The sequence below is a fragment of the Acinonyx jubatus genome, chromosome F2 (genome assembly GCF_027475565.1).
Source record: "Acinonyx jubatus isolate Ajub_Pintada_27869175 chromosome F2, VMU_Ajub_asm_v1.0, whole genome shotgun sequence".
NCBI classification, from domain to species: Eukaryota; Metazoa; Chordata; class Mammalia; order Carnivora; family Felidae; genus Acinonyx; species Acinonyx jubatus.
This window is the reverse complement of record NC_069394.1, coordinates 69,658,397-69,682,701: the sequence shown is the minus strand read 5'-3', so window position 1 is coordinate 69,682,701 and position 24,305 is coordinate 69,658,397. Positions and strand designations below refer to the sequence as shown.

The window sequence follows — 24,305 nt, the reverse complement described above, 5'->3', positions numbered from 1 at the left end:
TCTATACTCACAAAATTTTATCAGTTTTCATGGAGTTAGTAACATCTTCATGATGATGGCTCCCAAACACCTATATCATCAGTCTCACGTCTCGCCCGTCCAGTTCAGATTGGCATATCCAACCCCCTCCTTGATATCTCCATCTGGGAATCTTACATCATTCCTCAACTTAAAATGTCCACTATGAAGCCTTGATGTCCTCCCCTACACCAATTTCTTCTATATCCTAGTTTTCTTCTCAGTAGATGGCCCCATCATCCAACAGTTTTTCAAACCAAACCAAAGGCTCCCTTTATTCCTCTTTCCTTCACAATCATCAGAAAGTTCCATCAGTTGTGATTCAAAAACACGTCTCAAATTCTCCACTTTCCCTTCCATTTCCACTGCTGGGACATTACTCCAGGCCACCATGATCACCTCCCAGATTGGTACCCAATCATTGCCTAACACAGTGGTTCCTGCTCTGGTGCTTGTTCCATCCATTCAATTAACTAGGAGTGGAAGTAATTCTTGAAAACATAAGTCACATTATGTCATACCTCATTTAAGTATTTCCCCAGATTCCTACTGTACTTGGAATATAATCCAAATTCCTCACTACGTTCTCCAAGTTCACAACAGACCTGTCACCTGTCTCTTTAATGCTTAAGCCAATTCAAGTTTAGTTTTCTGTTACCTGTAACAGGAAGTACCCTTAATGACACAGATAGGGAAGAAAAGAGGGTTTAGGCACAGGATTGATACAGCCAAACCTGTACTTTTGAGTAGATCACCCTAATGGCATCATGACAGAGAGATCTGAAGGGGACAAATGTGGAAGTGAGAAGATGGGCTAGAAGGGCTACCACTTATTGTCCAGGAAGGTGATGAGGGCTCAACTACATCACTAAAGCCACAGAGAAAAGAATGGATTCGAGAAGCCCATTCAACAGGACTTGGGATTAGCTACAGAAATGGAGGGAGTGTCAATGATGACACTCACATTTCTGGTTTGGGAATGCAAGTATATATTGAAGCATTCAGCCGAGTCAGGGAAGAGGAGTAAAGAGAAGGTTGGTGGGTGTGTGAAGATGATGAGTTCATTCTTCTTTTTTTTTAATGTTTATTTACTCTTGAGACAGAGACAGAGCATGAGCAGGAGAGGGACAGAGAGAGAGGGAGAAACAGAATCCGAAGCAGGCTCCAGGCTGTGAGCTGTCAGCACAGAGCCCACCCAGCACAGGACTTGAACCCATAAACTGTGAGATCATGACCTGGGCCGAAGTCAGACGCTTAACTGACTGAGCCACCCAGGAGTTCCAAGATGATGGGTTCATTCTCTGTCCATTCAGGTTCCACAGGAGCACAGAAACTACAGGCTGGGGTAAAGGTGCACAGTCCAGAGCCCCACTACCCCCAGAAGGAACTCGCTGAGCAGTCCCTGCCATGTCCTCTCCTGGTTTATCAAAATGCCTGAAACGTCTCTGGAAAGACTGTACTTCTGATACAGGAACGGCAGGGCCAAGATGCATATTGTGATGTTTTGTCTCCTATGTAAAACAATATATGTGGGGTGGGATGGATAAAGTTCTTCCTAGGGATGTGGGGTTTCCATTTGCTGATTCTAACTGAATAAAAACCAGACTCGGCTATGTCCTTCAGAGAGAACAGAGTAATCGGAGGGAGGAGCAAATCTGAAGGCAACCCAGCCTGCCACGTGGAGATGAATTTGCGTGTACGCAGTGCCTCCACAGCAGGTGGGTGAACAACGAGGGCAATCCTCGTATCTCCACGTTGCCTCCACCCCTCCCTATCTTCTCCCATTTCAGTCAACTGTACTATTAGAGATGCTGCCTAACCAAGCTCAAGTGCCGTAACATTTCATCTGAAAACTGACAATCAGTGGCTCACGAATGAATTCTAAGAGTAACTTGTAAAAATTCCCCGTTACATGTTCCCGGTGGCAACTTCCTGCCGTTCAAGCCCATGGACTCCAGAGTCTACTACAGGCCCCACCCCTAGGTCAAATATCAGCTTAGCGACTTCCAGCCTGACGTGGAGCCAGCCACTGACCTCCCTCCCATGTCAGCCCTTCACTTATTAAAAAAGCACAAAGATATTTATCCCACCTCCTCCTCAGCGTCCACTGTAAGGAACTGCAATAACATACATGAAAGAACTTTGCGAACTGTTGGAATCTCTGTAACTCTAGCTGGTGTCAAGCACCACCGTGTAATATATGCATCAATTCTACTTTTTCAGAAACAATCCCTTCACTTTCAAAAAGAGTCTGTCCAGCTGTACAGCAACATAAAGGACCCAACTTTCAACCCATCCCTGCCCAAGGCTAACCCCTTCCGAACAAATCACCTCCCCTATTTAGACTAACCCTCCTCATTTTCTGTTGTTGCACTTTTCATAACCTTTGCCTACTTTATCACGTTTGACCACCAGAATGCCAACCCCAGAAAATAGAAATTCTGTCCATTTTCAGGCTGGTCCTCCTAGCCCCGAGCACCATATATAGACAGCCAAGTGTTCAAGGCACACTTGTTGAATACATGAACGTAATTTTAATACAAAAAGTAAAGCGATCTCTGTAAAACTTACCTTCTAAAATTACGTTTGAATCTTCCACAGGTTTATCTTAAAAAAAAACACAAACACACATTTTACATTAACTCACACTACATCCCTAAATTAGCTTATCTCTACTCAGATACCTAAATTTGGCTAATTTTAGAATGGGGCTTCTTATATAGAGACTCACAAGTATTTATATTAGCATATCAACTTTAATCCCTAAATTACATTAGAAGAATATACCAAATAGGCTAATATCATTCCTGATGACATAAAACTTGCCATAAATAGGAAACAAATACATTGGCAATATCCAATTACTCCCTTGGAGACTTGAAAATATATTTCTTTTTTAAAATTTTTAAAGATTTATTTATTTTTGAGAGAGAGACAGACAGACAGACAGAGCATGAGCGGGGGAGGGGCAGAGAAAGAGGGAGACACAGAATCCGAAGCAGCCTCCAGGGTCTGAGCTGTCAGCCTAGAGCCTGACACAGGGCTCAAACCCATGAGCTGTGAGATCATGACCTGAGCTGAAGTCGGACGCTTAACCGACTGAGCCACCCAGGCGCCCCAAAAATGTATTTCTTACTACATCTGTCTTTGTTCTACAAGTTATCTGAGATTTGATAAATGTAAGGGGGGGTGGGGCTGACTTGTAGGAAACACCTGTTTAGAGAAAAAGCTTACCTGAACTTTCTACCCCTTCATTTTCTGACGGCTCGTATACTAGAAAATACACAGAAAAAATAATCCTTTAGGACTACATAACTCTCACTATAAGGCAACAGTCATTGTATGGTACCGAGAGCAGAGACAATGTCTAACTCATCCTTGAGCCCCTAGGGCTTAGTCACTGGGAAGCGGCAGGCTGCAGAGGAGGGTGGGGAAGGGTCTGTAGCCAGAGGAGATGGGCAATTACATAAGCTTTCTTCACATAAAATGGGGACATTAAGGTTCTTCCCAATCACGGGTGGTATCACCAAGATCCAAAAGTCGTTTACTTCCTGACGGCACTCTCTTCTCCATTTTTTTCATGTCTTTTCCCTTTGTTTGGGGAACAACTCTCAGACCTTCCATGGGGGCGGAGGGCAAACACTCCCGGTGCCAGCCCCTCCGAGCGAGGGTTCAGCTGGCAGGCCCTGAACTCACTGCCTCCCTCCTCCTCCTGTTCACCTGCGTGGGGCTCAGTGGCTCTCAGCTCTGCTGCAAAGGAGGCTCGGCCTCTTCTCTCGGGCTCAGCTGGGTCACAGCCTTTTCAGTCAAGCTTTTTCCAGCTTTTTCCTTTCTCCAAAATGCCTCAAATTTTCTGGTTCACTGAGAATGAGCTTCCTTATTTTCTACCATTTTCTACTATTTTCTTTATTCCTTTTGACCATCTACTATAGAAAAATTTCTGAGTACCTACTATCTTTCAGATAGTACTCTCAGTGCTGGGGTAGAGTAAGGGATGCCAATTTTTAATACATCACCTCCTGTCCTCCTGGTGGTATTTGTAGGGCAAAGGAGCCGTGAACGTTCACTTGCTTTGTCACTTTGAACTGTGTTGATATTTAACCATGCTCCAGTCTCTACCAACTTAGAAAAAAGGCGCTTACTTGAGCCCCTTCCCCTCCGTTCCCTCTCTTCCCTCCATTTCACCATCTCATTTCTTCAAAGAATCATTTACATTTGCTGTCTCATCCCTCACTTCCTTCCTCAACCAGGTCTTGGGCCCTGACTCACCCCTGAAAGGCTCTTCCAAGACCACCAGTGAGCACCTCATTCCATCTAATGGACACCTTCTACCCTCTCCAGGTTAGAACTCTCAGCAGCTCCTTCCTTCTCAAACATTACTGCCCTTGGACTTCAGTGTGACCATGTTCTCCTTTTATTCTTTCCTTTCTCCTTCTCAATCTTCTTCATCAATTATCCTTGTCCTACTCGGCATTCAGTGCTGGCTTTCATCAAAGGTCACCCACAGAACCTCCCATCTCCCCACACCGTCCTCCCTCCATAAGTGACCTCAGCCTTCGGCTTTGATGACCTTTTATAGACTCATGATTCCCAAACTCACTACTACAAATTAGAGGTCTCTGCTGAGATCAAAGCACCATCGATAGGCTTATTAGATATTCCCCCAGATACCTTGACATATACTATCAACACATACAGACTGGACTCGTGGCCTCTTGGTCCGTTCCTATTTTCCAGTCTCACCTGTCTTAGGAATACAGCACCGCCATCCATCAAGGGCACAAGCCAGAATGGTGGATGGGGCTCCTGACACCTTGCTCTCTTCCCCCAGCTATACCCACACAACATTCCTTGTCAATTTTATCTCCTTACATGTCTCAGCTTGTCCACTTCCCTTCACTGCCATCACCCTGGTTAAAAAACTTCACTGCCATCACCCTGGTTTCTGTCTGTCCATGTTCACCTGTGTCCATGGAAAATGGCTCCTGCCGAGGTCACTGGGAGGCTGCTGCAGTACTAGTTCCGATGCATGTTTTCTCAGTGCTCACCTCGTGTGGGTCTCCAGCAGCACGAGATGCTGCTGACCATCCCTTCCCTATAACTCATCTCTTCTGACTCCTCTTTTGGCAGAGATGTGACTCAGGGCAAGATCAGATTGGGATAATTGCACACTAAACTAACCGGTCCCCCCATATCCACTCTTGTCTCTCTCCAGTCTATTTGCTGCATGTCAGACTGATCAATCTTTACAAAATGCGTATCCGATTCTATAGTGCCTTGAACAATGCCCTACGGGAAGGTGACCATCCCTGATTACTGATAGGCACTCTCTGCAGCCGGGACATATTGCAATCTCAGCCTGTGTCCCTTACTGCCAGCACTCCAGACACCTCGGATGCTTCCTATGGCACTCTAGTTACCTGCCCCTTGCCTTGTCAAAGGCTCTAATCTTCACCTCAAACTTCAAGGAAGCCTTCCCTGGCCCGCTAACGAGGTAGGTCTCTTCACTATATGCTCTTGTTACACACCATACTTGTTCTTAGCAGCACTTAGCACAATTGCAACAAAACACTAAATTGAAGTTATTTGTTTAATTTCTACTCCCCGCTAAAATATAGGGTCCATGGTTATATGGAGCATGGGTGTGTTCTTCACCAGAACTGCTCCAGTGTCCTATGTTTTAGACATAAGGCAGTTAATACATAGGCAGGATATGAATCAATCAATCAGATGGTAAGATGTCATTTCTTAGGTACATCTGATATAGGCTTGATGCTTTCTAAATGTTTTTATGTGGACAGCTGGGTCCCTCCCCAGCTTTCATAAGCCACAGGGTCTAGATGTGGGGAGTTTAATACACAATATATTCTGGGTTCCCAATGAAAAATGATTTTGTTTTCACCCTACTTACAGCTTCGGTTACACATGTTTATTTGGTTTCCCTAGTCTGGTTCCTGAATTTGACAAAGGTATCTTTCTAGGACAGCGAATAATCTTCTATTCTATTAAATCCATTGTTTGAAAAGTTTACGTTCTATAGCCAGGTAATCCAAAGTATCTCACCAAATCTTGATGACCTCTTAGGTCATACTTATTCCTTTTTCTTACCATTTTAAATTATACTCATTCTGATATTCTGCCTAAGAAAATACATGTATTGTTATAGCATTCTCATCAGCATGATATATAATTTTACACTTCTTTCAAGTTTGATTTTAAGGGTCTCTGGATCTAGTCTGCAAAATGCCTTCCAAACATGTTCCTTCTACCATACTTAGAAAAACACTATAATGAGTGGCAGAAATTAGAAAAGTATCTCAAGTCACATCTCTACATGTAACTTTTAATTTCCAAATTCCTATTTTCTCCTTCAAATTCAAAACTGAAAAGAAAATATAAATGCAATCATAGCAGCCAAGTTATTTAATTTCTTATAAAAATATTAGTTCTTAAAGACAGAACCCAGCATTCTTCCAGTGGCATCATCCATATCCCATTAGAAATAGCCACTGTGAATGGTCATCTTAGTAGGACCTCAAACCTTTAACACATATGCTTAATAAATTAGCCTACCAGGTTTATACACAGCTGTTCCTAGTTTTCTTCAACTGAGAATCACCAGTTATCATGAGACCACAAATTTCTTGAGAGTAGGGACTCTCTGTTGATCATATTTAAATGTTAAGCCCCCAAACTGTCCAGCACATGGAGAGTCCTCCATGTTTTGAGCACTGTACATTTCTTTATCGTCTTGGTTATACTCAACTGACTTCTTTCCTTTGATAGAGCCGTCCTTGAAGGTGGTGGAATAAAAATCGTCCGCCCCTGGTTTTATCATTTCTTATTCACCATGAACTTAGGCAAATCATTTACATTCTCTGACCCTTATTTCTTTCATCTGGGAAGTAGCAAAAATAGAGTCTACTTCATGGAGTTTAATGAAACAGCATGGGAAGTGTGGGGGCAACAAAAGCAGCTACAACGGCCTAAATCTGACTCTAGTGCTACTCGCACCACAAACGTGCCCAGACCCTTCTCTTCATACCACTGCTAAGCCTGCAATGAAATTTTTTTGTACCTTTCTCATGCTAGTAGATCCGTCACTCTAAGAATGGGGTCACTTGGTAGAGGCAGCTAGAGGAGTTAAACTCTGACTAGTTTTCCATGCACAAGACATATTTTAGTCAAAAGACAGCTATGACCATAAAGTGATATAATATAAAGTAATGAGGTAAGTTTTCATGCATAATTTTTAACTGCTTCCTAGGGCGACTTTGCAAAGGGTTTAAGAAATTATTTAGTCAATGGCAGAATTACTGGAGGGGGTAAATGGTCTCCCCAAGTAAATTCTTTGAAAACTACCATTCATTTGGGTATTTTAAGTTGTGGTATTTGCAGCTTAAAACATTATTTTCCACACTCTACAGTCAAGCTTGGAGTATATTTTAAAACGAGAAGATGGCTTAAGGTTAAGAAGTGTTTTCACGAATCTGAGGAGAAAGAATGAAGTATGGCCCTTTGTAGCAACGTGGATGGAACTGGAGAGTGTTATGCTAAGTGAAATAAGTCATACAGAGAAAGACAGATACCATATGTTTTCACTCTTACGCGGATCCTGAGAAACTTGACAGAAGACCACGGCAGTGGGGGGCGGGGAGGGGAAAAAAAAAAGTTAGAGAGGGAAGGAAGCAAACCATAAGAGACTCTTAAAGACTGAGAATAAACTGACGGTTGATGGGGGGGTGGGAGGGAGGGGAAAGCAGGCGATGGGCATCTAGGAGGTCACCTGTTGGGATGAGCACTGGGTGTTGTATGGAAACCAACTTGACAATAAATTTCATATTAAAAAAAATAAAATAAACACTCAGCCAGAGGAAAAAAAAATTAAAAAAAAAGAAGTGTTTTCAAACCTGGTTCATCATAGTCTTGGTATGTAATGTCATCTGCAAAAAAAGAGAATAAAATCAAAGTAAGTATTAAATGAGTCATTCAGTGTCATTGCTTAGCTAAAAAACACAACTTAATCTCAAACACAGAATTCTATTCCTTGCAATATTAATGTCTGCAGTCAGTGATCAGTGCCTCTGCCCAAAAACGAGACAAAATGACAAGTACATTATTTTCATAAAAATCCGTCAAACCGACAGAAAGCACAATACGCAAAAAGGAGCATTAATGATTAACATCCTATTTTGCGGTGCCAGTGTGGGTGAGGCAAAATATGAAAGCCTGATATATTTTTAATCATCTAATCTCATTACAAAGCAAAAAGACTTGTATCAGGTGTGAAAATTACTCCTCTGACACCTTTGAAAGAAAAATCACCATGTTACCACAGCACTGCAACTGTAAAGCCTGAAGAGATGTTTACCATTAATGAAAATATTCATCTGATACCTGCATCATGGTATGTTCTCTCCTCGCCGCCTGCTACTGGTTCCATGGGATCTAAAAGGAAAAAACACACACCTCTGCCAAACATGAAAAAACCAAACACATTATCAGACACCATTCTAAGGTATTTACAGATTAATTCTCATCTTCACAACTGTGTAAGATAGGTATTCTCATTATCATTCAACAAAGTTCAAGCCAAATAAAGTTCCATAATTTGCCTCATCACAAATGGGAAGGAGCAGAACCAGTCCGGCTCTACCACACCACACTGCCTCGTTAACGTCCCAGTATCCTTTCCAGCGTCCTGTCTACAAAGAGCAGAATCCCAACGATGGTTTGAAACACACATCTCCTTGTTTCCTCATTCGTGCAGGTAATATTAAACTATGTTCAGAAATTTCCATAAATGTCTGGGCAATCAAGAATGGTTATGAATATTATAAAGAGCACTCGGAGTTGAATCAGAGTGAATCATTAAGCCTGGGGGAAAATGGCCTTGGCCAGTGCTTCACACAGAAACACATATCACAAACCTGGATTGTCCTGTTCGTACATCATCTCCTCCATATCCTGGTTATAGACCTGTGAAGCTATAAATTAAGAAATGATGAGGAAACTTCAAATGTGTCTAAAGAAGGATTATCCTTGATATTCAAAATAGGAAAAGCACAATATCTAGTAATGACAGAAGTATAAAATCACCTTATAACGATGCTCCCATTTATATTCACTCATGGAACACCCAGGTACTACCTTTGGTAGATGCCTAATAGAAAGCTGAATAAGACAGGACCCATCATCAATGGGTTTCTAATCGAACCAAAATGGTGAAGCTAATATTCTCACTTAAATTATGCATATCAACTGTATTCAGCAAAAGACTAATGAGGCAGAGACAGACAGACAGACAGAGACCACAGACCTAGCAGTACAGGTGAGCCTTCCTCCCATGCACTCAGCAAGCACCTGCCGCAGAGTGTGCCTGAATAGGGATACAAACATTTCCTAGCCCCTTACACTTGAACTTAAGACCTGAGTACTCCCAGACTGCAATATAATTCTAGTATTTACAGATTTATATTGTTGAGCAATATAGGTCCTAAGTGACAGCCAACAATATGACGTGGTCCTCAAGCACAGAAATAGGGATCTACTTCAACACTGGAAGAAAAACTGGCCAACACAGGCTTACCAAAAGATGCCCATCTCCAATACGGCCATATCTTCTGGGCACGTGTGACCAGTGACATTACACAATTCTGACCTTTCATGGACTTTGTAACTTAAAATTACAAAACATGTACTTCTATTGTATCTTCTGACCTAGTAATCCCACTACTGGGAATTTATCCTCAGGAAACAGACTTCAAGAGCACAAAAACTAGATTCACAAAGAAACATATATATGAAATTATGATACAATACATATATGCTATATATAACAATTAGCTGTATATATATTGCACATATTTTATGATATATTACAAAATACAATAATAAATAATTATAGATAATACATTCTCTCTCTCATGATGTTCTTTTACAGGAAAAGACTCATTCTAATAATAAAAAAAAAAGAATAGTATTAAGTTTAAATCTCACCTGTTTCTTCTACATGGTAGCTATCTTCAATTTCTGGAAAGAAGAACATCAAATCAATAGTGCTACTTTCATAAAACTGTACGTATATATTCCGCAGATGTATATTCTGAATCTATGCTTATCATTGATTTTATTTTGAAAGTAAATATTAAAATAGAACACGAAAATACCTATTAACTGTCTGCTAAACACTTTATCTTTCACAAGAACTACACTTAGAAACGCCTACATTTTCTCTTCAATCCACTCAATACCACCATAACCTGGACTAATGAGGAGACAGAAAAACACAGGGACAAGGATGGACCCAGGAAAGGGGCGAATTCCTAGTCTACTTCACATTCCACTGTGGTGTCCTATTTTCTAGAGCAAAAGCACACTGTCTACAGATGGGAACATAAGGAAGAACGGAGGAGACTTTCTAAGACGGGGAGCTGAAGGGCAACTGTGTTCCTAACTGAACCCGCACACCCCCAATAGCAAAGTGCTACCAACACAGGGTCCTCACTACTCCTGTGACCCTTGTTAATGCGACAACTACACAAGGTATAAATATTTTTATTTTCGGAAGACTTTTAATAAACAACTTTTAAGTTCACACTGAATCTATGTTCCAAATTAAGATAAAGTCAGAAAGTAAGGTTTTCTCAATTTATAAACTTTTTAGAAGTATTTCTTTCTACCCCCAATCTATAACTCCTAACCTCAAAAATCTCAAGTTCCTTATGTTTCAGATTATTTGAGTGTCTTAACTGAAATCTGTTATATAAGCAGCATCTAAGACAAGGACAAATTCTGAGGACCTGTTAATCTTCCTGAGTCATCTTGGCCAAAGACAGGAGGGAGCAACAGATACCAGGGAAATGTGGAAATCATTTTATCAGCATCCCTACTCAGCAGTTAGAAACACTGTTTGTTCCCAGAGAAATTTTAACAGACGTGACAACTAAAGGTCCAAAGTTCTAAAGCTGGTCTATAAATGCCTATTCTTGATGCACAGTGCGGCTGAATTCAAATACAAGCTCAAAAGCATTTTGAGTGTACATTTTTCACAGAAAATTATGTGATATATACAATTTTGCAGGTTGGTATGGAAACCAAACCATCACTGGTAACATTACTTCTACGGAAAAGTGTATTTCCAACCTTGACAACAGGCACGAATGTTAAGTTTCTGGAAATACATTCATTCATAAATCAAGAACTTCTTGCTTCTAAAGTAGTTTCCCAATACATTGAATGTTGTGAAAAGTAGATATACTTTACTTTTATGCTTTAAAAAAGTCCTAGGAACCATTTACCAATTGTATTGTGACCAGGCTACCCCTCCACTCAATTTTCAGCCTGGACAAGGGCTATGGCCCCACCTGGTTCCCACTGGCTATGAGCACAGGTGTGCAAGGCTGAGCTTGTTCACACCCAGCAGAACAGGATGTGAAAAAATAAACAGCCTGGCCACACTTTCACTTGCTCCCGGCTGTACTTTGATATGATCTGGCGACCTTTTACAATTATCCATTTTTGGGGCCCCATACCCCAAACATTTCAATTCACTTTGTGTAGAGTGCGTCACAAGTATTCTTTTTAAAAGCTCTCTAGGTGATCTGAATTGCATCTAAGATTGAACACCATGGGTAGGCATATCAGTCAACCTTATGTGGAGCATATTCGCATTCTCTCTTTGAATCCACGGTTCTATGGCTATGGTTCTAGACCTTCCTACCTTGATTGCTGCTATGGATTTCATTTATTACTTGTTTCTCACAGTCTGCCTACCTGTTAAGACTCGATTTAGGCTTGGCTAATCCCTGAACTCTGCCAGACACCTCTGATCCAGATCCTCTGTGGCTTGTGGTCGTGTGTTGTTGCCTAGGTCCTAAAGCAACTCAACCACGGACTCTGATGGTTATTATATGGCGGGACATGATGCGCTATATGGTTGACTGGGGCGGGTGCTGTCGCCCTTTTTCTTCAGTTTGACTCTTCAGAAATGAAACATGCATCTTAAACGATGTTTCAGGGGATTCCTTTTAAGTATAAAATTATATACATGCCATTATATCATTTGTATGTTCACATATACTAAGTAAAACAACATCAATCAATCAGAGTACAACACTTATGGATTAAAATCTTTCAGGGCACTGGCTGGCTCAGTTGGTAGAGCATGTGACTCTTCATCTCAGGGTCATGAGTTCAAGCCCCACATTGGGCATAGAGCTTAGTTAAAAAAAAAAAAAAGGTAAAAATGTTAAAAAAAATCTTTCATGAACTCATTAAAGTCTTAAAGGGTTACTTTAAGAAAAAAGAACAGAAAATAGATACCGTGAGAACAAAACATGTGTACTTGTTTAACAAGGCTTCAAATAATTGCAGTAGGGTCACATTAAGGCATAACAGAGCACAAAATCTGTGAAGAAACGTTTTCACCATCACAGAAATGATTTCTCTCTATAGGGCAACAGTGAATGGCGACGGTCTAATTTGCCTTCTGCAAATGATCCAAGGTGAACTACACAACTGGCATTTAGCCAGCATTTAACTTAAGATACTGATACAGGACAGATGTCACCAAATCACGGTCTGTAGCTCAGAGCAAGCCTGACTCCTGACTTTGCAAATAACGTTTTGCTGGAACACAGCCATACTTACCCATTTAGATACTGTTCAGGGCTACGTTGCACTATGACTGCAGGGCTGAATAGTTGCAATAAAGCCTACATGGTCTGCAAAGGCTAAAGTATTGATCCTCTAGCTGTTTACAAAGAAAGGTTGTCAATGCCTGGTTTAGAGGCTAAGAACCGTGTTCTATAAACTGTGATTATGGAGTTTATGTTAGAATAAGAGCCTGTGACAGACAGCCAAGTAAAATATTTCATCAATTTTCTGAATTTCTTCTAATACACGACACTCCAGGAAGAAGTATACAGCAAAAGTAACATGCTAAAGTATTTCACTTACTTTCTATAAAGAATTCGTATATCCTGGCAGTTTCCTTAAAAGTGCTTTGACTCAAAGTTGGGATATATATTTATTTTAGAGGAAAAATTAGTTGTTTGTTTTGGGGGGGGAGGATTAGTTTTCGTTGAACTTTTCAGCTTCAACTTAAAAATAAACCATATAGGGGCGCCTGGGTGGCCCCGTCGGTGAAGCGTCCGACTTTGGCTCAGGTCATATCTCACGGTTCATGAGTCTGAGCCCTGCGTCGGGCTCTGTGCTGACAGCTCGGAGCCTGGACCCTGCTTCAGATTCTTCCTCTCTTTCTCTCTCTCTGCTCCCCCCCACCCCGCTCTCAAAAATAACGTTAAAATATATATGTGCTTGTATGTATATGTATATGTGTATGTGTATGTGTATGTGTATGTGTATGTATATGTATATGTATGTGTATGTATACAAACCAGATCAAAATTAAGTATTTGTTTTAAAGATATTCATGAAGGGGTGCCTGGGTGGCTCAGTCGGTTGAGTGTCCGACCCTAGCTCAGGTCATGATCTCTCAGTCTGTGGTTTGAGACCCACATCAGGCTCTGTGCTGACAGCTCAGAGCCCAGAGCCTGCGTCGGATTCTGTGTCTCCCTCTCTCTCTGCCCCTCCCCGACTCATGCTCTGTCTCTGTCTCTCAATAATAAATAAATGTTAAAAAAAATCATAATAAAAAACTAAAGATACTCATGAAAACTTCAATAATCATAATGAAAATTGCCTATCGTGTTTTGCTCTGAAACCAAAGACATGTGTTCTACCTTCATGAAATGCTCCAGCGTCCAGAGGCTCAAATCTATCATCTGCGTCACTTCCTGTAAGGAAATCATCATCTTCCAGCGGTGGTTTTCTGGCTGGTCCCTCCTCTTCTTGCTGCACATCGTCTCCTTGAACAATGATAATGAACAAAGTGTCACGGGTCCGCCACGAGGGTCCACAGGCAGCAGCTGACACAGACACATGCCCCCTCCTGCTGCCGGGCATTCCCTAGCCCCCGTCTGGTCCACGGCACATGCCGTTGCCCACTCTGAAGCTCTGTCCTCACTCCGGTCAAGTGCTCGTCCACCTGAGTGGGGGACAGACCTTGCTCTCACTGGAACATGAGCTCACCAAGCACAGAGACCTCCTCTATTTTATTTACTATGTATGCCCAGCATCCAGGGCCTATGCCTAGCCATGGGAAATGCTCAGTAAATATTTAATGACTGAATAAATGAATTCACAATTATTAATATATCTGCCTCTTCCTTTATCACTAGGTTAGAGAAAAGGTCACCCTGTGACCTCTCTCATTGAGAAATGGCATAAAACTCCATGTAACTAACTACATACAAATATTCTATTGCAAAGAACAGCTAGACACCTCTCTAAACCGTATGCCAGGTCATCCGTGTTAGGTCACCTGTATTATACTTTGCATCTAAAGATTACTATGTTTAGCCTGTAAGTTATGCAGAAATGCCCATTTTTCTCTTCTGAGACTTTGATGACACACTGAACTGTTCTGCTTCTTTTGTGTAGATATTGGATATGCTACATTATCCTGCTGCAATGTGGTTTAGCTTGTCAGTATGGTATAAGAAATTCCCCCAACGGTAACTTGACAGGGCTTCAAGCACAGAACGTCCTGTACATAACGCTCTAAGCAAACAACTCAAGCGACTTAGCTGGGCAGGGCAGTACAGTGGTTAGGAGTGTGAGGTCCGGAATATATGAGTCCAGATTTAGTTTTGCCACACCAGCTGTGCGACCCTGGAGAAGTTCCTTACCTACTCTGTGCCTCAGGGTTTGTATCTATGAAAAGGAAATAATAATATCTACATATAACACCGTCATGAGAACTCAAGCACTTAGAAAACTGCCCAGCCCATAATAAGCATTTAGGTGTTATTGTTCTTGTTGCGTCATTATTTTTATCATCATCATTGTAATAATATTACTATTTCTGCTGCCACTGAGGTCTCCTCAAACACTGCAGGAAGGAGGGCTTCCTTCCTTCACTTTCAGTATGACCCGGCGATGCTCTCAAGCGTCACTGAACTACGTGGGCCCATGTATGTCCACACTACGTGTTTTCTGTATTTCCATCCCAGCCTGCTACATTGTCCTCCTCATTTCAATTTTCTGCCGCACACCAATCACCCATTCCAATTCCTGTCACTGACTTTACCATATTCCTTTTTCCGTATTCTGTCTGAGCACACTGTTTTTTCCTCACTCTTATGTCGCCCAGTGCAACTGCATGGTTTTTACGTGAGCAGGATTTAGCTCTCTCAGTCACCGCTGCTTAATGGAAAGTCCCCATTTCCAGTAGGGAAACCCAGTAAACAGCACACAGTGACAGCCTGGTATGAGGAAAACAGTTCCCTGAAGGCTGGCTACAGTTGAGGCACTGCCCTCTGCAGCCTTTAGGTACTAATATCCCACTTTGAAGGACGAGAAACTTGGCTACAGCCACACAGCTAGTAAATGGCAGCTGCAGGATCTGAAACACAACAATGAAATACAGAATATTGTGGACAGAGAGTCCACTGCAAAGAAGGTGGTCAGGGAGGCCACGTTTGGTCGGACACGATGTGAAGACTGGAACACACACGCGCCAGTAAAAGATGTAAGTACCAAGGCTCCGAAGCAGGGACAGACTTGGGGATGCCAAGGAAAGGAGGGAAGGTCGTCTGGGCTCAAGAAAAGCAACTGAGGGGAGAAAAAGACCAGGCCACACAAGGCACATCACACACACACCAAACACAGCCCCAACTGGATGCTACCGCAGCAGTCACGCAGGAGGGGACGGTGACGCTGACACACTGCAGTCCAGATACGTGCTGGAGGCAAAGCCTGCAGGACCTGCCCGGGGCTTACACAGGAGGCGAGAAGAGGAGACAGAAAACAAGGAAACACCCCGGTTTTTAGCTGAAGCTACTAAGAGGAGGGGAGACCATTACCTAAAATACAAAAGAGTGGAAGAAAAGCGAAATCTGGGGGGCAGTGAGGGGAGAACTATGAAATGTAAAGGAACCAAGAATTCTGTCTTAGGTACGTTTTGAGTCTGAGACACCCATAAAACATGCAAATGGATATGATAAACCGGGAGCTCAGAGGAGAGACAGGGCTGTACACAAAGGCTCAGAAACAACACAAAAAACATGTACGGCCACGGCCTCTGTGAATTCCTAAATAAAGAAGAGAATAAGTCCAAGAGGAAGGCTTGGGGCCAGAAACCCGGGCACGGGAGACTTGACTGCTCCCCTTCTGTCTGGCTTCCTACACCCACCTGCCTAAATGTCTACTGTGTCTGCCCACACTTCTCTCTCCCCAGCTGTGGCTAAATTTGGTTTGAGTGACCATCTTGAGCCCCTTGGATCCCCAGTGCAGCCTGCCATCTCATCACCCCCCACCCCCGGCACGCTCCCTCCACGTGTGCTCACGCTGCAGACAGAAGCATGACACCCTCCAATGTTCAATTACTCTCCGAATCAAGTGCAAACACCCTTTCTCAGTCGCTCTCCACCTATGTAACTCCGTGTGCCAGCCACCCTGAACTACTCTGGGGTCCTCTTTTCCTCTAGACTTTCATACATGCCACGCCCATCGCTTAGCCCCACACACCCGCCTGGCGAAGCCCTACGCTCTCCATCCTCCAGCTACTAAGTCAGAATGTCACTTCTTCTAAGAAGCCTTTGCTAACCCCAAAGTCTAGGCAAGGTGCACAGAGCCACTTACATTTCACCATTACAGCACTTACCTCATCAGACGGAAGTCACTTATTTATTTAGACTGCATCATCCTTAGGTTAGGTTAAAATTAAAAAAAAAAAAAAAAGACACAGGAAGGGAAAGCTTGTGTGTGCTGATAGAGGCAGGTGTGTGCTCGGGTAAAGCAACCGTCTGAGCCGAGGAGAACCTCCTAATGAAAGGACACAGGCTCCTAGACCTCGAACAGCCAAGGGGCAAAAACCTACACAACTGAGCCAAAGCTGGTCTCCCCAGCAGAGCACAGACGGAACCGGATGGGCTGCTTTACGTGGAACCCCAAACACCTAAGACTGACTAAGACAGTTTAGCAGAGCTGCTAAAGCAGAGTTTCAATGATAGAGGACCCCATTTGTTTTCAAGAAACATAGTTTTTTCCTTCAGGACTCTCTTCAGCTCACACCAAACCATTAGCCGTATCGGGATACCATGTGTTCTGTCTTCTTGGAAACCCCTTCGTGAGTTACATCTTGGGGTTATCCTTTCTGCTTTTATCAAGGGATGTTTCAAGAAACGGTCTCATAGAATCTTAAAACATGGGTTTCGAGAGTATCATTTAGTATTCTCTGTACAGGACTGCACCTAAGAAATGTCTGAGATGTCAGAGCTAGGATACCGCTTGGTATCCTCTAAGTAGATGGCGTGTTTGTTTCCTCTCTGGAAATATGACGCATATAATTAAAAAGTTTCTCCTTTTGCTTTGGCGACCACCCAAGCGTGCAGCAGAGTTAGGCTGACGACAGCACCCAGATAGCCCATTACCGCCTGCGTGGTTCTGTTCCACTTTCCTCCTCCCCGTTCCTGCCATCTGTTCTTGATGTCTCACTGGTCTGGACTTGTTTAGTCTCATTTATCCCTACCATTTCCTTACTAAAATTTATGCAGTACGTTTCTTAACAGGCGAGGTAAAATAAAATGAGTCTAGTGCTCTTTCAGAAATACCTGCCCTTGGGGCGGGTGGGTGGCTCAGTCAGTTAAGCATCCGACTTCTGCTCAGGTCGTGATCTCAGGGTTCACGAGTTCGAGCCCCACACTGGGCTCTGTGGTAACAACCCAGAGCTGGAGCCTGCTTCGGATTCTATGTCCCCCTTGCTCTCTGCCCCTCCCCACTCACAGTGTCCCTCTCTCTCTCAAAAATAAATAAAACATTTAAAAACAACTTGCCCTCTAATAATTAAAAAAAAACACTCACTTATTCACATTTAAAAATAAAGTCCAAGTCACCTATGGAATTAACCATTATGTCAGCAAGCAATTCATGAGAAAACAGATTTTAATTCATACCATGTTCTGTATACACTGCCTCATGGTGAAGGGACTGAATTTGTTCTTGTACTTCATTGTCAATATTCTGAGGTCCTGAAATGATTACAAAACATAACTCAGGAGAAAAACTCTAGACATGAATGAAGAACGTGAAACATGACATCCTTGTAGACACATGCAGTTGAAGATATTTGGTTAATCAACTATGCTATCTTTTTGTATCAGTTTACCACTTTTTTCTCCATGTTGGCAAACGTGGTAAATATGTAAGATTGGTTTCATTTTGGCAGCAGATATAAATGTTAAACAAAAACCTCCCCACGCAGAATTCCTTCAGTTTCTAACTAACAAAATTCACAGTAATGATAAAATGAAGAAAATGGGATGGGCAAAGCTTTTAGAAAGGGTGGGGGGGAAGTTCTGGGAAATAAAGATGCAAATGTGGAAGACGAGGTCACCAAGCATTGAAGTACATGGTCGGCCACCGTCTGCCCTGACAAGTGAGGCCCCAGGCTGGTATGAGGGCGGAGAGGGGCAGGGTTGGCTGACCACTCCCCAAAGCTGAAGGAAGACCCAACGTTGTAACTGATAATCCTTGCAGCTCTGGAGAAGCCCATCTGACAGTCAGATCCACAGATGCAAACAGACAGAAATTACAAAAATGAACAATATCAGTAACGACGTTCTGACAACACCATGGCACGTACTGGATTATTAGGTTTATTACAACATCACACACAAGAAGCCATAACGACACTGACACTATTATAAATTTTCTGTGTAACAAACATCCATGTTCAGAAAACTGAAGTTGGCGAGACGTGGCATCACAAACTCTGTCACGTGAAATAATGCCAACCACAGCGGTTATACTGACAAGTTAATCCTCAATGACAAAAACAGAGTAAGCTCATTTGAACGTCAGGTAGGAAAAAAGTTTAACAACCTACTATGCTAATCACACTGGTTTTGTAAACCATTCCTGAAGCACAAGAAGTACCTCCTACTTTTATAGACGTTTGTAGGTCACAAAGCATTTGTGTACACATTTGCATAGAATTACAGAAGGGCCTGCCAATCTCTATTTTTCCCCCCTCACCTCTCACAGTACCCATGACAGCTTCCTAACCAATTCCCGGTTTTATAACTGCTGACAGCAGCATCCACATAGAATATAATATTAGTAACAGAAGTGGACTATAGTGCCCTGTTCCTTCGCTTAACCCTTTAGTGGCTTCCTCTGCCCAAACAGATGAAAATCTAACTCCTTGGAACAGAATACAAGATCTCCGCAATTCAGCTCTCACATGCCTCCCCAGAATCACCAGCTACCAGCACTGGCTTTGAACTCGGTGAGTGCACCAGGCTGTTTCATCTTTCCATGATTCCGTGAGGCTCCTGCTTTCCTCTGGGAGGATTAGTAGAGGCAGAAGCTAGATTACAGTGAACTAAAAACTGAGTGGAAAGTAAGGCAAAGAAAGCAACTGTAGATTCTTTTTCCAAAAATCTGGCTAGTACGGCAAGAACACGGACCGGAGGCCAGATAGAAAGTACTGTAGAGATCGAGAGGGGGTTTATTTTATTGTGTTTTAATGAGAAGCATGTACTTATATCTGTAGAATAGGTAGACATAGAAGAGAAAGAAGCCAAAAACCTAGATAAGAGAAAGGTTGAGAAGGCAACATTTAAACTAAACCAAACACTGCCAAGAAGTTGAAAAGGATTATGAGCTGAAAACTGATGGATTTAGGACAAGTGGTCAGATAATATATATTTATACATGCGTGTACACACACACACACAGTCTCTCTCTCTCTCCACATAGAGTAACGTTAACAAAAATTTTAAAAGGAGGGGCATCTGGGCGGCTCAGTTGGTTAAGTGTCTGACTCTTGGTTTCGGCTCAGGTCATGATCTCCCAGGTCGTGAGTTCCAGCCCCACATCGGGCTCTGTGCTGACAGTGCAGAGCCTGCTTGGGATTTTCTCCCCCTCTCTCTCTATGCCCCTTCCCCACTCACGTTCCCTTTCCCAATAAATAAATAAACTTTAAAGGAAAGGAGAAAGCAGAAAGAAATAGCACAACATTTCAGAGTAGGTATTACCTTTAAGAAGCATGATTTTTAAAGTATAACTTTATTGAGTACAAAGTAATGTTTGAGATGCTAAACCCAAAGACATTTAAATTAGCACTTTTGCTCCAGAGCTAGGGTAGGATTGCCGTACTTCTAAAGAAATGGGAGAGAGGCAGTAAATTCTCCTGGAATTATGATTTGAACAAATAAAAAAAAAATCAGAGAAGCATACTGATCTTAAAAGGGAGAAGAGAAAATCACACGTTACTCATCCGCGGTGATAAAATCAGCCACAGCACTTCAGTTGCCAGTAAACATGGAGTGTCATACCGAACACTTCCAGTAGGTGGCGAAATGAAACCAAATTTTGGAGAATTATTAGGTAAACAGAAAATGCGCAAATTAAATAGTACTTTGTAATCAATATCACAGCATAAACAGGAAATGCTAGTAATGGATTCAAATTTCATTTGCCAATTGATTCACAGATATTAGGGGTTTTCATTCTGTGGGTCATAGGTGCTTGGGTGACTTAAGAAGGTATTTAAATTAATCTGTGAGTTCATGTGGATGTAAAACAGGCCTCACACACCATCGTATGGAGGTCTGGGAAGTCTCTGATGTAGAAAGGAGACTCCTGTCTTACAAAGAATGGAGCCCATAGGCCTCTTCTACTAGACCATGTGACAAACAACAAAACTCGTGTAACACTACACATCTAATGGTACTTTCATTGTAAGAAGTTCTGGAACTGGAATCAAGAAACCTAGCATTTAGTTCAGGATGTTCTGAACTGTGCCATCTCAGGCAAAAAGCACCCATCTGGGCCTTGGATTCTTGATCTCAAAAATTAAAATTGTCCTGAGTATTTTAGTAGAAAACATTAAGTTTACTGCAAAATCTCAGAAGAGAAGAAGAAAAAGTACTTCATTATTCCATAAACACTGTGACACAAATTATGGGTAAAACGATTCTGGAAACTGCACGCTGGACACCTGGCAGGCCGAGGCCCATCGGGTCAGATGTAGAGGTGAGCTTACCTGAACCCTCGGAAACCTGCTCCCCCAGCCAAGGGTATGGCTCAGCTTCTTCCGGTGGGACTGTTGGCTTTGAAGCAGATCTTTCTTTAAGGCCTGCATTTTTAGTCACAAAGTTAACTTAAGTTTTTTTTTTTTTTTTCGTTTGACATATTAAACCAGGAAAAACAATATTCTCAAACACTTCATCCATAGTACAAATAACTCAGTTTCCAAGACTTTACATACTACTTGAAAATGTAGAAATGCTTAAAAACTCAAGTAGGAAAACAGTGTGCTCTTTAACTTCGCATGGGCCTTCAACATCTCTTTACCTAAGTTAACCTTTCATTTAAAAATAACAAAACAAAAAATCATTGCTTCAATGTTCACGAATCTCTTAAACAGTCACGTCTGAACTTGCCCAAAGAAGTTCAATAGTTCAAGCTCCTTGTGCTCAGAAGTGATTAATGAATTGCTGCTTGAGCTCTGAATCCAGCGGTTAAGACAACTAAGCTACACTTGAACTTTGTTATTGGTTTGTATGCCATATTTTGATTTATGTATAATTTCTTGAAACCTATAGTTGAAAATGAGAACAAATCAGACATAACTGTTTACAACCTTCTAAAGGTACCATTTACAATCATACTATGCTATAAGGAGCTAAAAGGTATGAAAACAAAGTTTTTTAATATCTTAAGGAAAATAAAACATCAGGGTAAATTAACATGAGAGCTGATTTCAAAGTCAACACCAGTCTAAAAATCTACCAGACCAAATTAATTCTTTGACATTTTATATGTGGAACATTAAAATAAGTCCTCAACCGAATAGAACTCTTTAGAAAGCTAAACAGGGTTCAAGAGTCTGTCGATTCCACTTCCCAAATCCTGGCTCTTCACGACCCCCAGTGAGACTCTTGTACCAACAACTGTTACTGGAGGAAGTGTGTTGTGAGTCTAGAGTGAAAAGGTCAGTACAGAATCGAGAGGCACTTTGCCAACGTTGAGCACTTCATACCACGTCTAACATAGACCCGCTACTGTAGTCTGCTAAATTCTCAGTGTCTTTCACTTGCTTTTTGATTACACTTTTCCTTACTGTTCCCTTTTTATGTCTTTATTTTTCTCTCATGGACAAAAACACGATTCCCACCTTCTTCTCCCCAATCGTAAAGAGAATAAGACAGAGATACACAGGACTCTCCCTCACCATTTATATTTGTTTTAGGTACTTATTTCCCACACTATTTACACAAAAAGCCTAAGGCTATTGCAACAAACACCAACGGACACAGTTGTGTTCTACTTCTAACTATATAGTGACTTCTAACAAAGGGATAATACACAAGTAACCACGGATCCTAAACGTTCCACTTCGGGACGTGGCGGGTAGAGACGAAGGCCTTGTTAGTAAAACACATCACGTTTCCAATTCCAAGTTCAGGACTGAAAACTCCCGTGCTCTTTCGCCTTTAAATAATCCATTCTTGCATCTCCCAACAGTAAATGGAACAGGTATGGAACTATTACTCGTTGCTAAGTCCTGCTGAATGAACAGGGTAAACCTTCAGAATCCCGTAACTTACCTTGGAACCCTGAGCACCTCAGAACATACCTGGCACGTAACAGGTGCCTGGTAAACAGCTCAGGGGCTGAACACACCCCACAGTGGGGCTGCTCTGCCGGTACCGATGACTGCAGACAGCCTCTGTGGGACCAGGGCTCCTCAGCTACACTAGACAAGCGAAAGGTGGGAAAGGGGATCCGAAACAATTTCCTACTACTACCAGCAAGGAGATTCCTATCTGGGCTCTAGAACCCACTGCTGCAGAACCAGGGGCCTAATTTGCCCGGGACAGTCCCAGGTTACTCTGTTGTGCTAGTGTAAGTATCTCGCCCTCAAGAGCATCTCACTTTGGATGGGAAATCACGGGTCATTCTTCGCTGATCCTCTAGGTAGCAGGGTTTCAAATCGTGCTCCATGGGTTCGATAAGCAGGGAAATATTTCCCCACCAAACCACAGAGACTTAAATTGCCTGAAAACCCCATTCTTACTGGATTTTGAGAAGTTTCATGTGAAAACAACTTATGATGTGAGAAGTGTTTGAAAACTACTAGCATTGCCAGTATTTAGCCATGAGGTTCTCCTCATTGTCAGCTTTCTCCACATCAACTGGAGTTATTTGTCTCTAAAATTGAAATGGTAAAACCACAGGAGAAAGCAAAAGCACATGACAAGAGAAAATATTGTGCAGTTTCCTTTTCTGCCCCAAGCAGCAGTTGAGTTCTAAATTTACCCACACCTGGGCACAGCTATTTTTCCAGAGGTGAAAGCACTGCAAAAATAAGCAATATTGTAAACTTCAAAAAAGCTGAGGATCAAATTAACACATACCCTTCCCCAGACCCCTAAAAAACTTTCTAAAAACAACACCACCACCACCCATTCTAGACTAATTATTACTTTGATAACTCCTATGGAAGAATCAGCCATACAAGCTTTCATTTTGGTGTTTCCAGAAATTATACTGCCACCCAAATCCATTTTAGTCCACGAATGAGTGGCAGATACAGGTCTCATATAAGATTTCAGGTCTCATATAAGATTTTAAGGCAGAAAGTAAACAAAATATTAAACAAGAAAAAAATACACATACGGTCAATTCAGAATCAAAGGAAAGGTATTCAAAATGGATTTATTGTGAGGTACAAATGGCAAGGAGATCGCACCGAAATAAGTACTCAAAGTTACATTACGAAATGACTGTCATCAGTGTTGACGCTCCTGGGGCTGCAGACAACAAAACACGACTCACACTGGCTCGGAGGAGGAGGAGATTCACTATGTACTCTCAGGAGGAGCGCGGGGGTGAGCGGGCTTGCTCTGGGCGCTGGCTGGCTTCACCCTCCCACCGCCAGTCGGGGCTTCCCCCACGGCAAGCTTCTCTCTCGGACCCCAGGGTGTCCAGAAGCAGAGACCCACCTCTTGCTCTGCCTCTCTGGGGCTTGAGGAAATCTTTCCCAGAAGCTGAAGCTTCCAGCAGTCTTCTCCTTCCACTTAACAGTCAAACCAGAACCCACGTCCATTCCCACGCTGGCAAGAGTGACAGGAAGGCCGTGGCACCCGCGAGTAACTATCTAGTTGCAAGTAACCACACCAGCCCCTGCGCAATTTGAAAAAGCAACTGTT

General features: G+C 42.3%; 1 protein-coding gene across 8 annotated transcripts in view; it reads right to left on the bottom strand.

The window, feature by feature from the left end:
* ASPH (aspartate beta-hydroxylase) overlaps positions 1 to 24,305 on the bottom strand; it is a 222,546-nt gene that overhangs the window by 130,981 nt on the left and 67,260 nt on the right. For 4 of the 8 annotated variants that reach the window (XM_053208017.1, XM_027042932.2, XM_053208013.1 and 1 more), the window contains 9 exons: positions 21,134 to 21,226; positions 18,039 to 18,113; positions 13,764 to 13,889; positions 10,018 to 10,050; positions 8,949 to 9,005; positions 8,416 to 8,466; positions 7,929 to 7,961; positions 3,253 to 3,291; positions 2,590 to 2,625 (listed from right to left, as the gene is read on the bottom strand). In XM_053208017.1, the coding sequence (XP_053063992.1) occupies positions 2,590 to 2,625; positions 3,253 to 3,291; positions 7,929 to 7,961; positions 8,416 to 8,466; positions 8,949 to 9,005; positions 10,018 to 10,050; positions 13,764 to 13,889; positions 18,039 to 18,113; positions 21,134 to 21,226 (543 nt within the window). The remainder of the gene's footprint in view (positions 1 to 2,589; positions 2,626 to 3,252; positions 3,292 to 7,928; positions 7,962 to 8,415; positions 8,467 to 8,948; positions 9,006 to 10,017; positions 10,051 to 13,763; positions 13,890 to 18,038; positions 18,114 to 21,133; positions 21,227 to 24,305) is intronic. The other 4 variants (XM_053208012.1, XM_053208011.1, XM_053208014.1 and 1 more) reach the window with 4 other exon arrangements.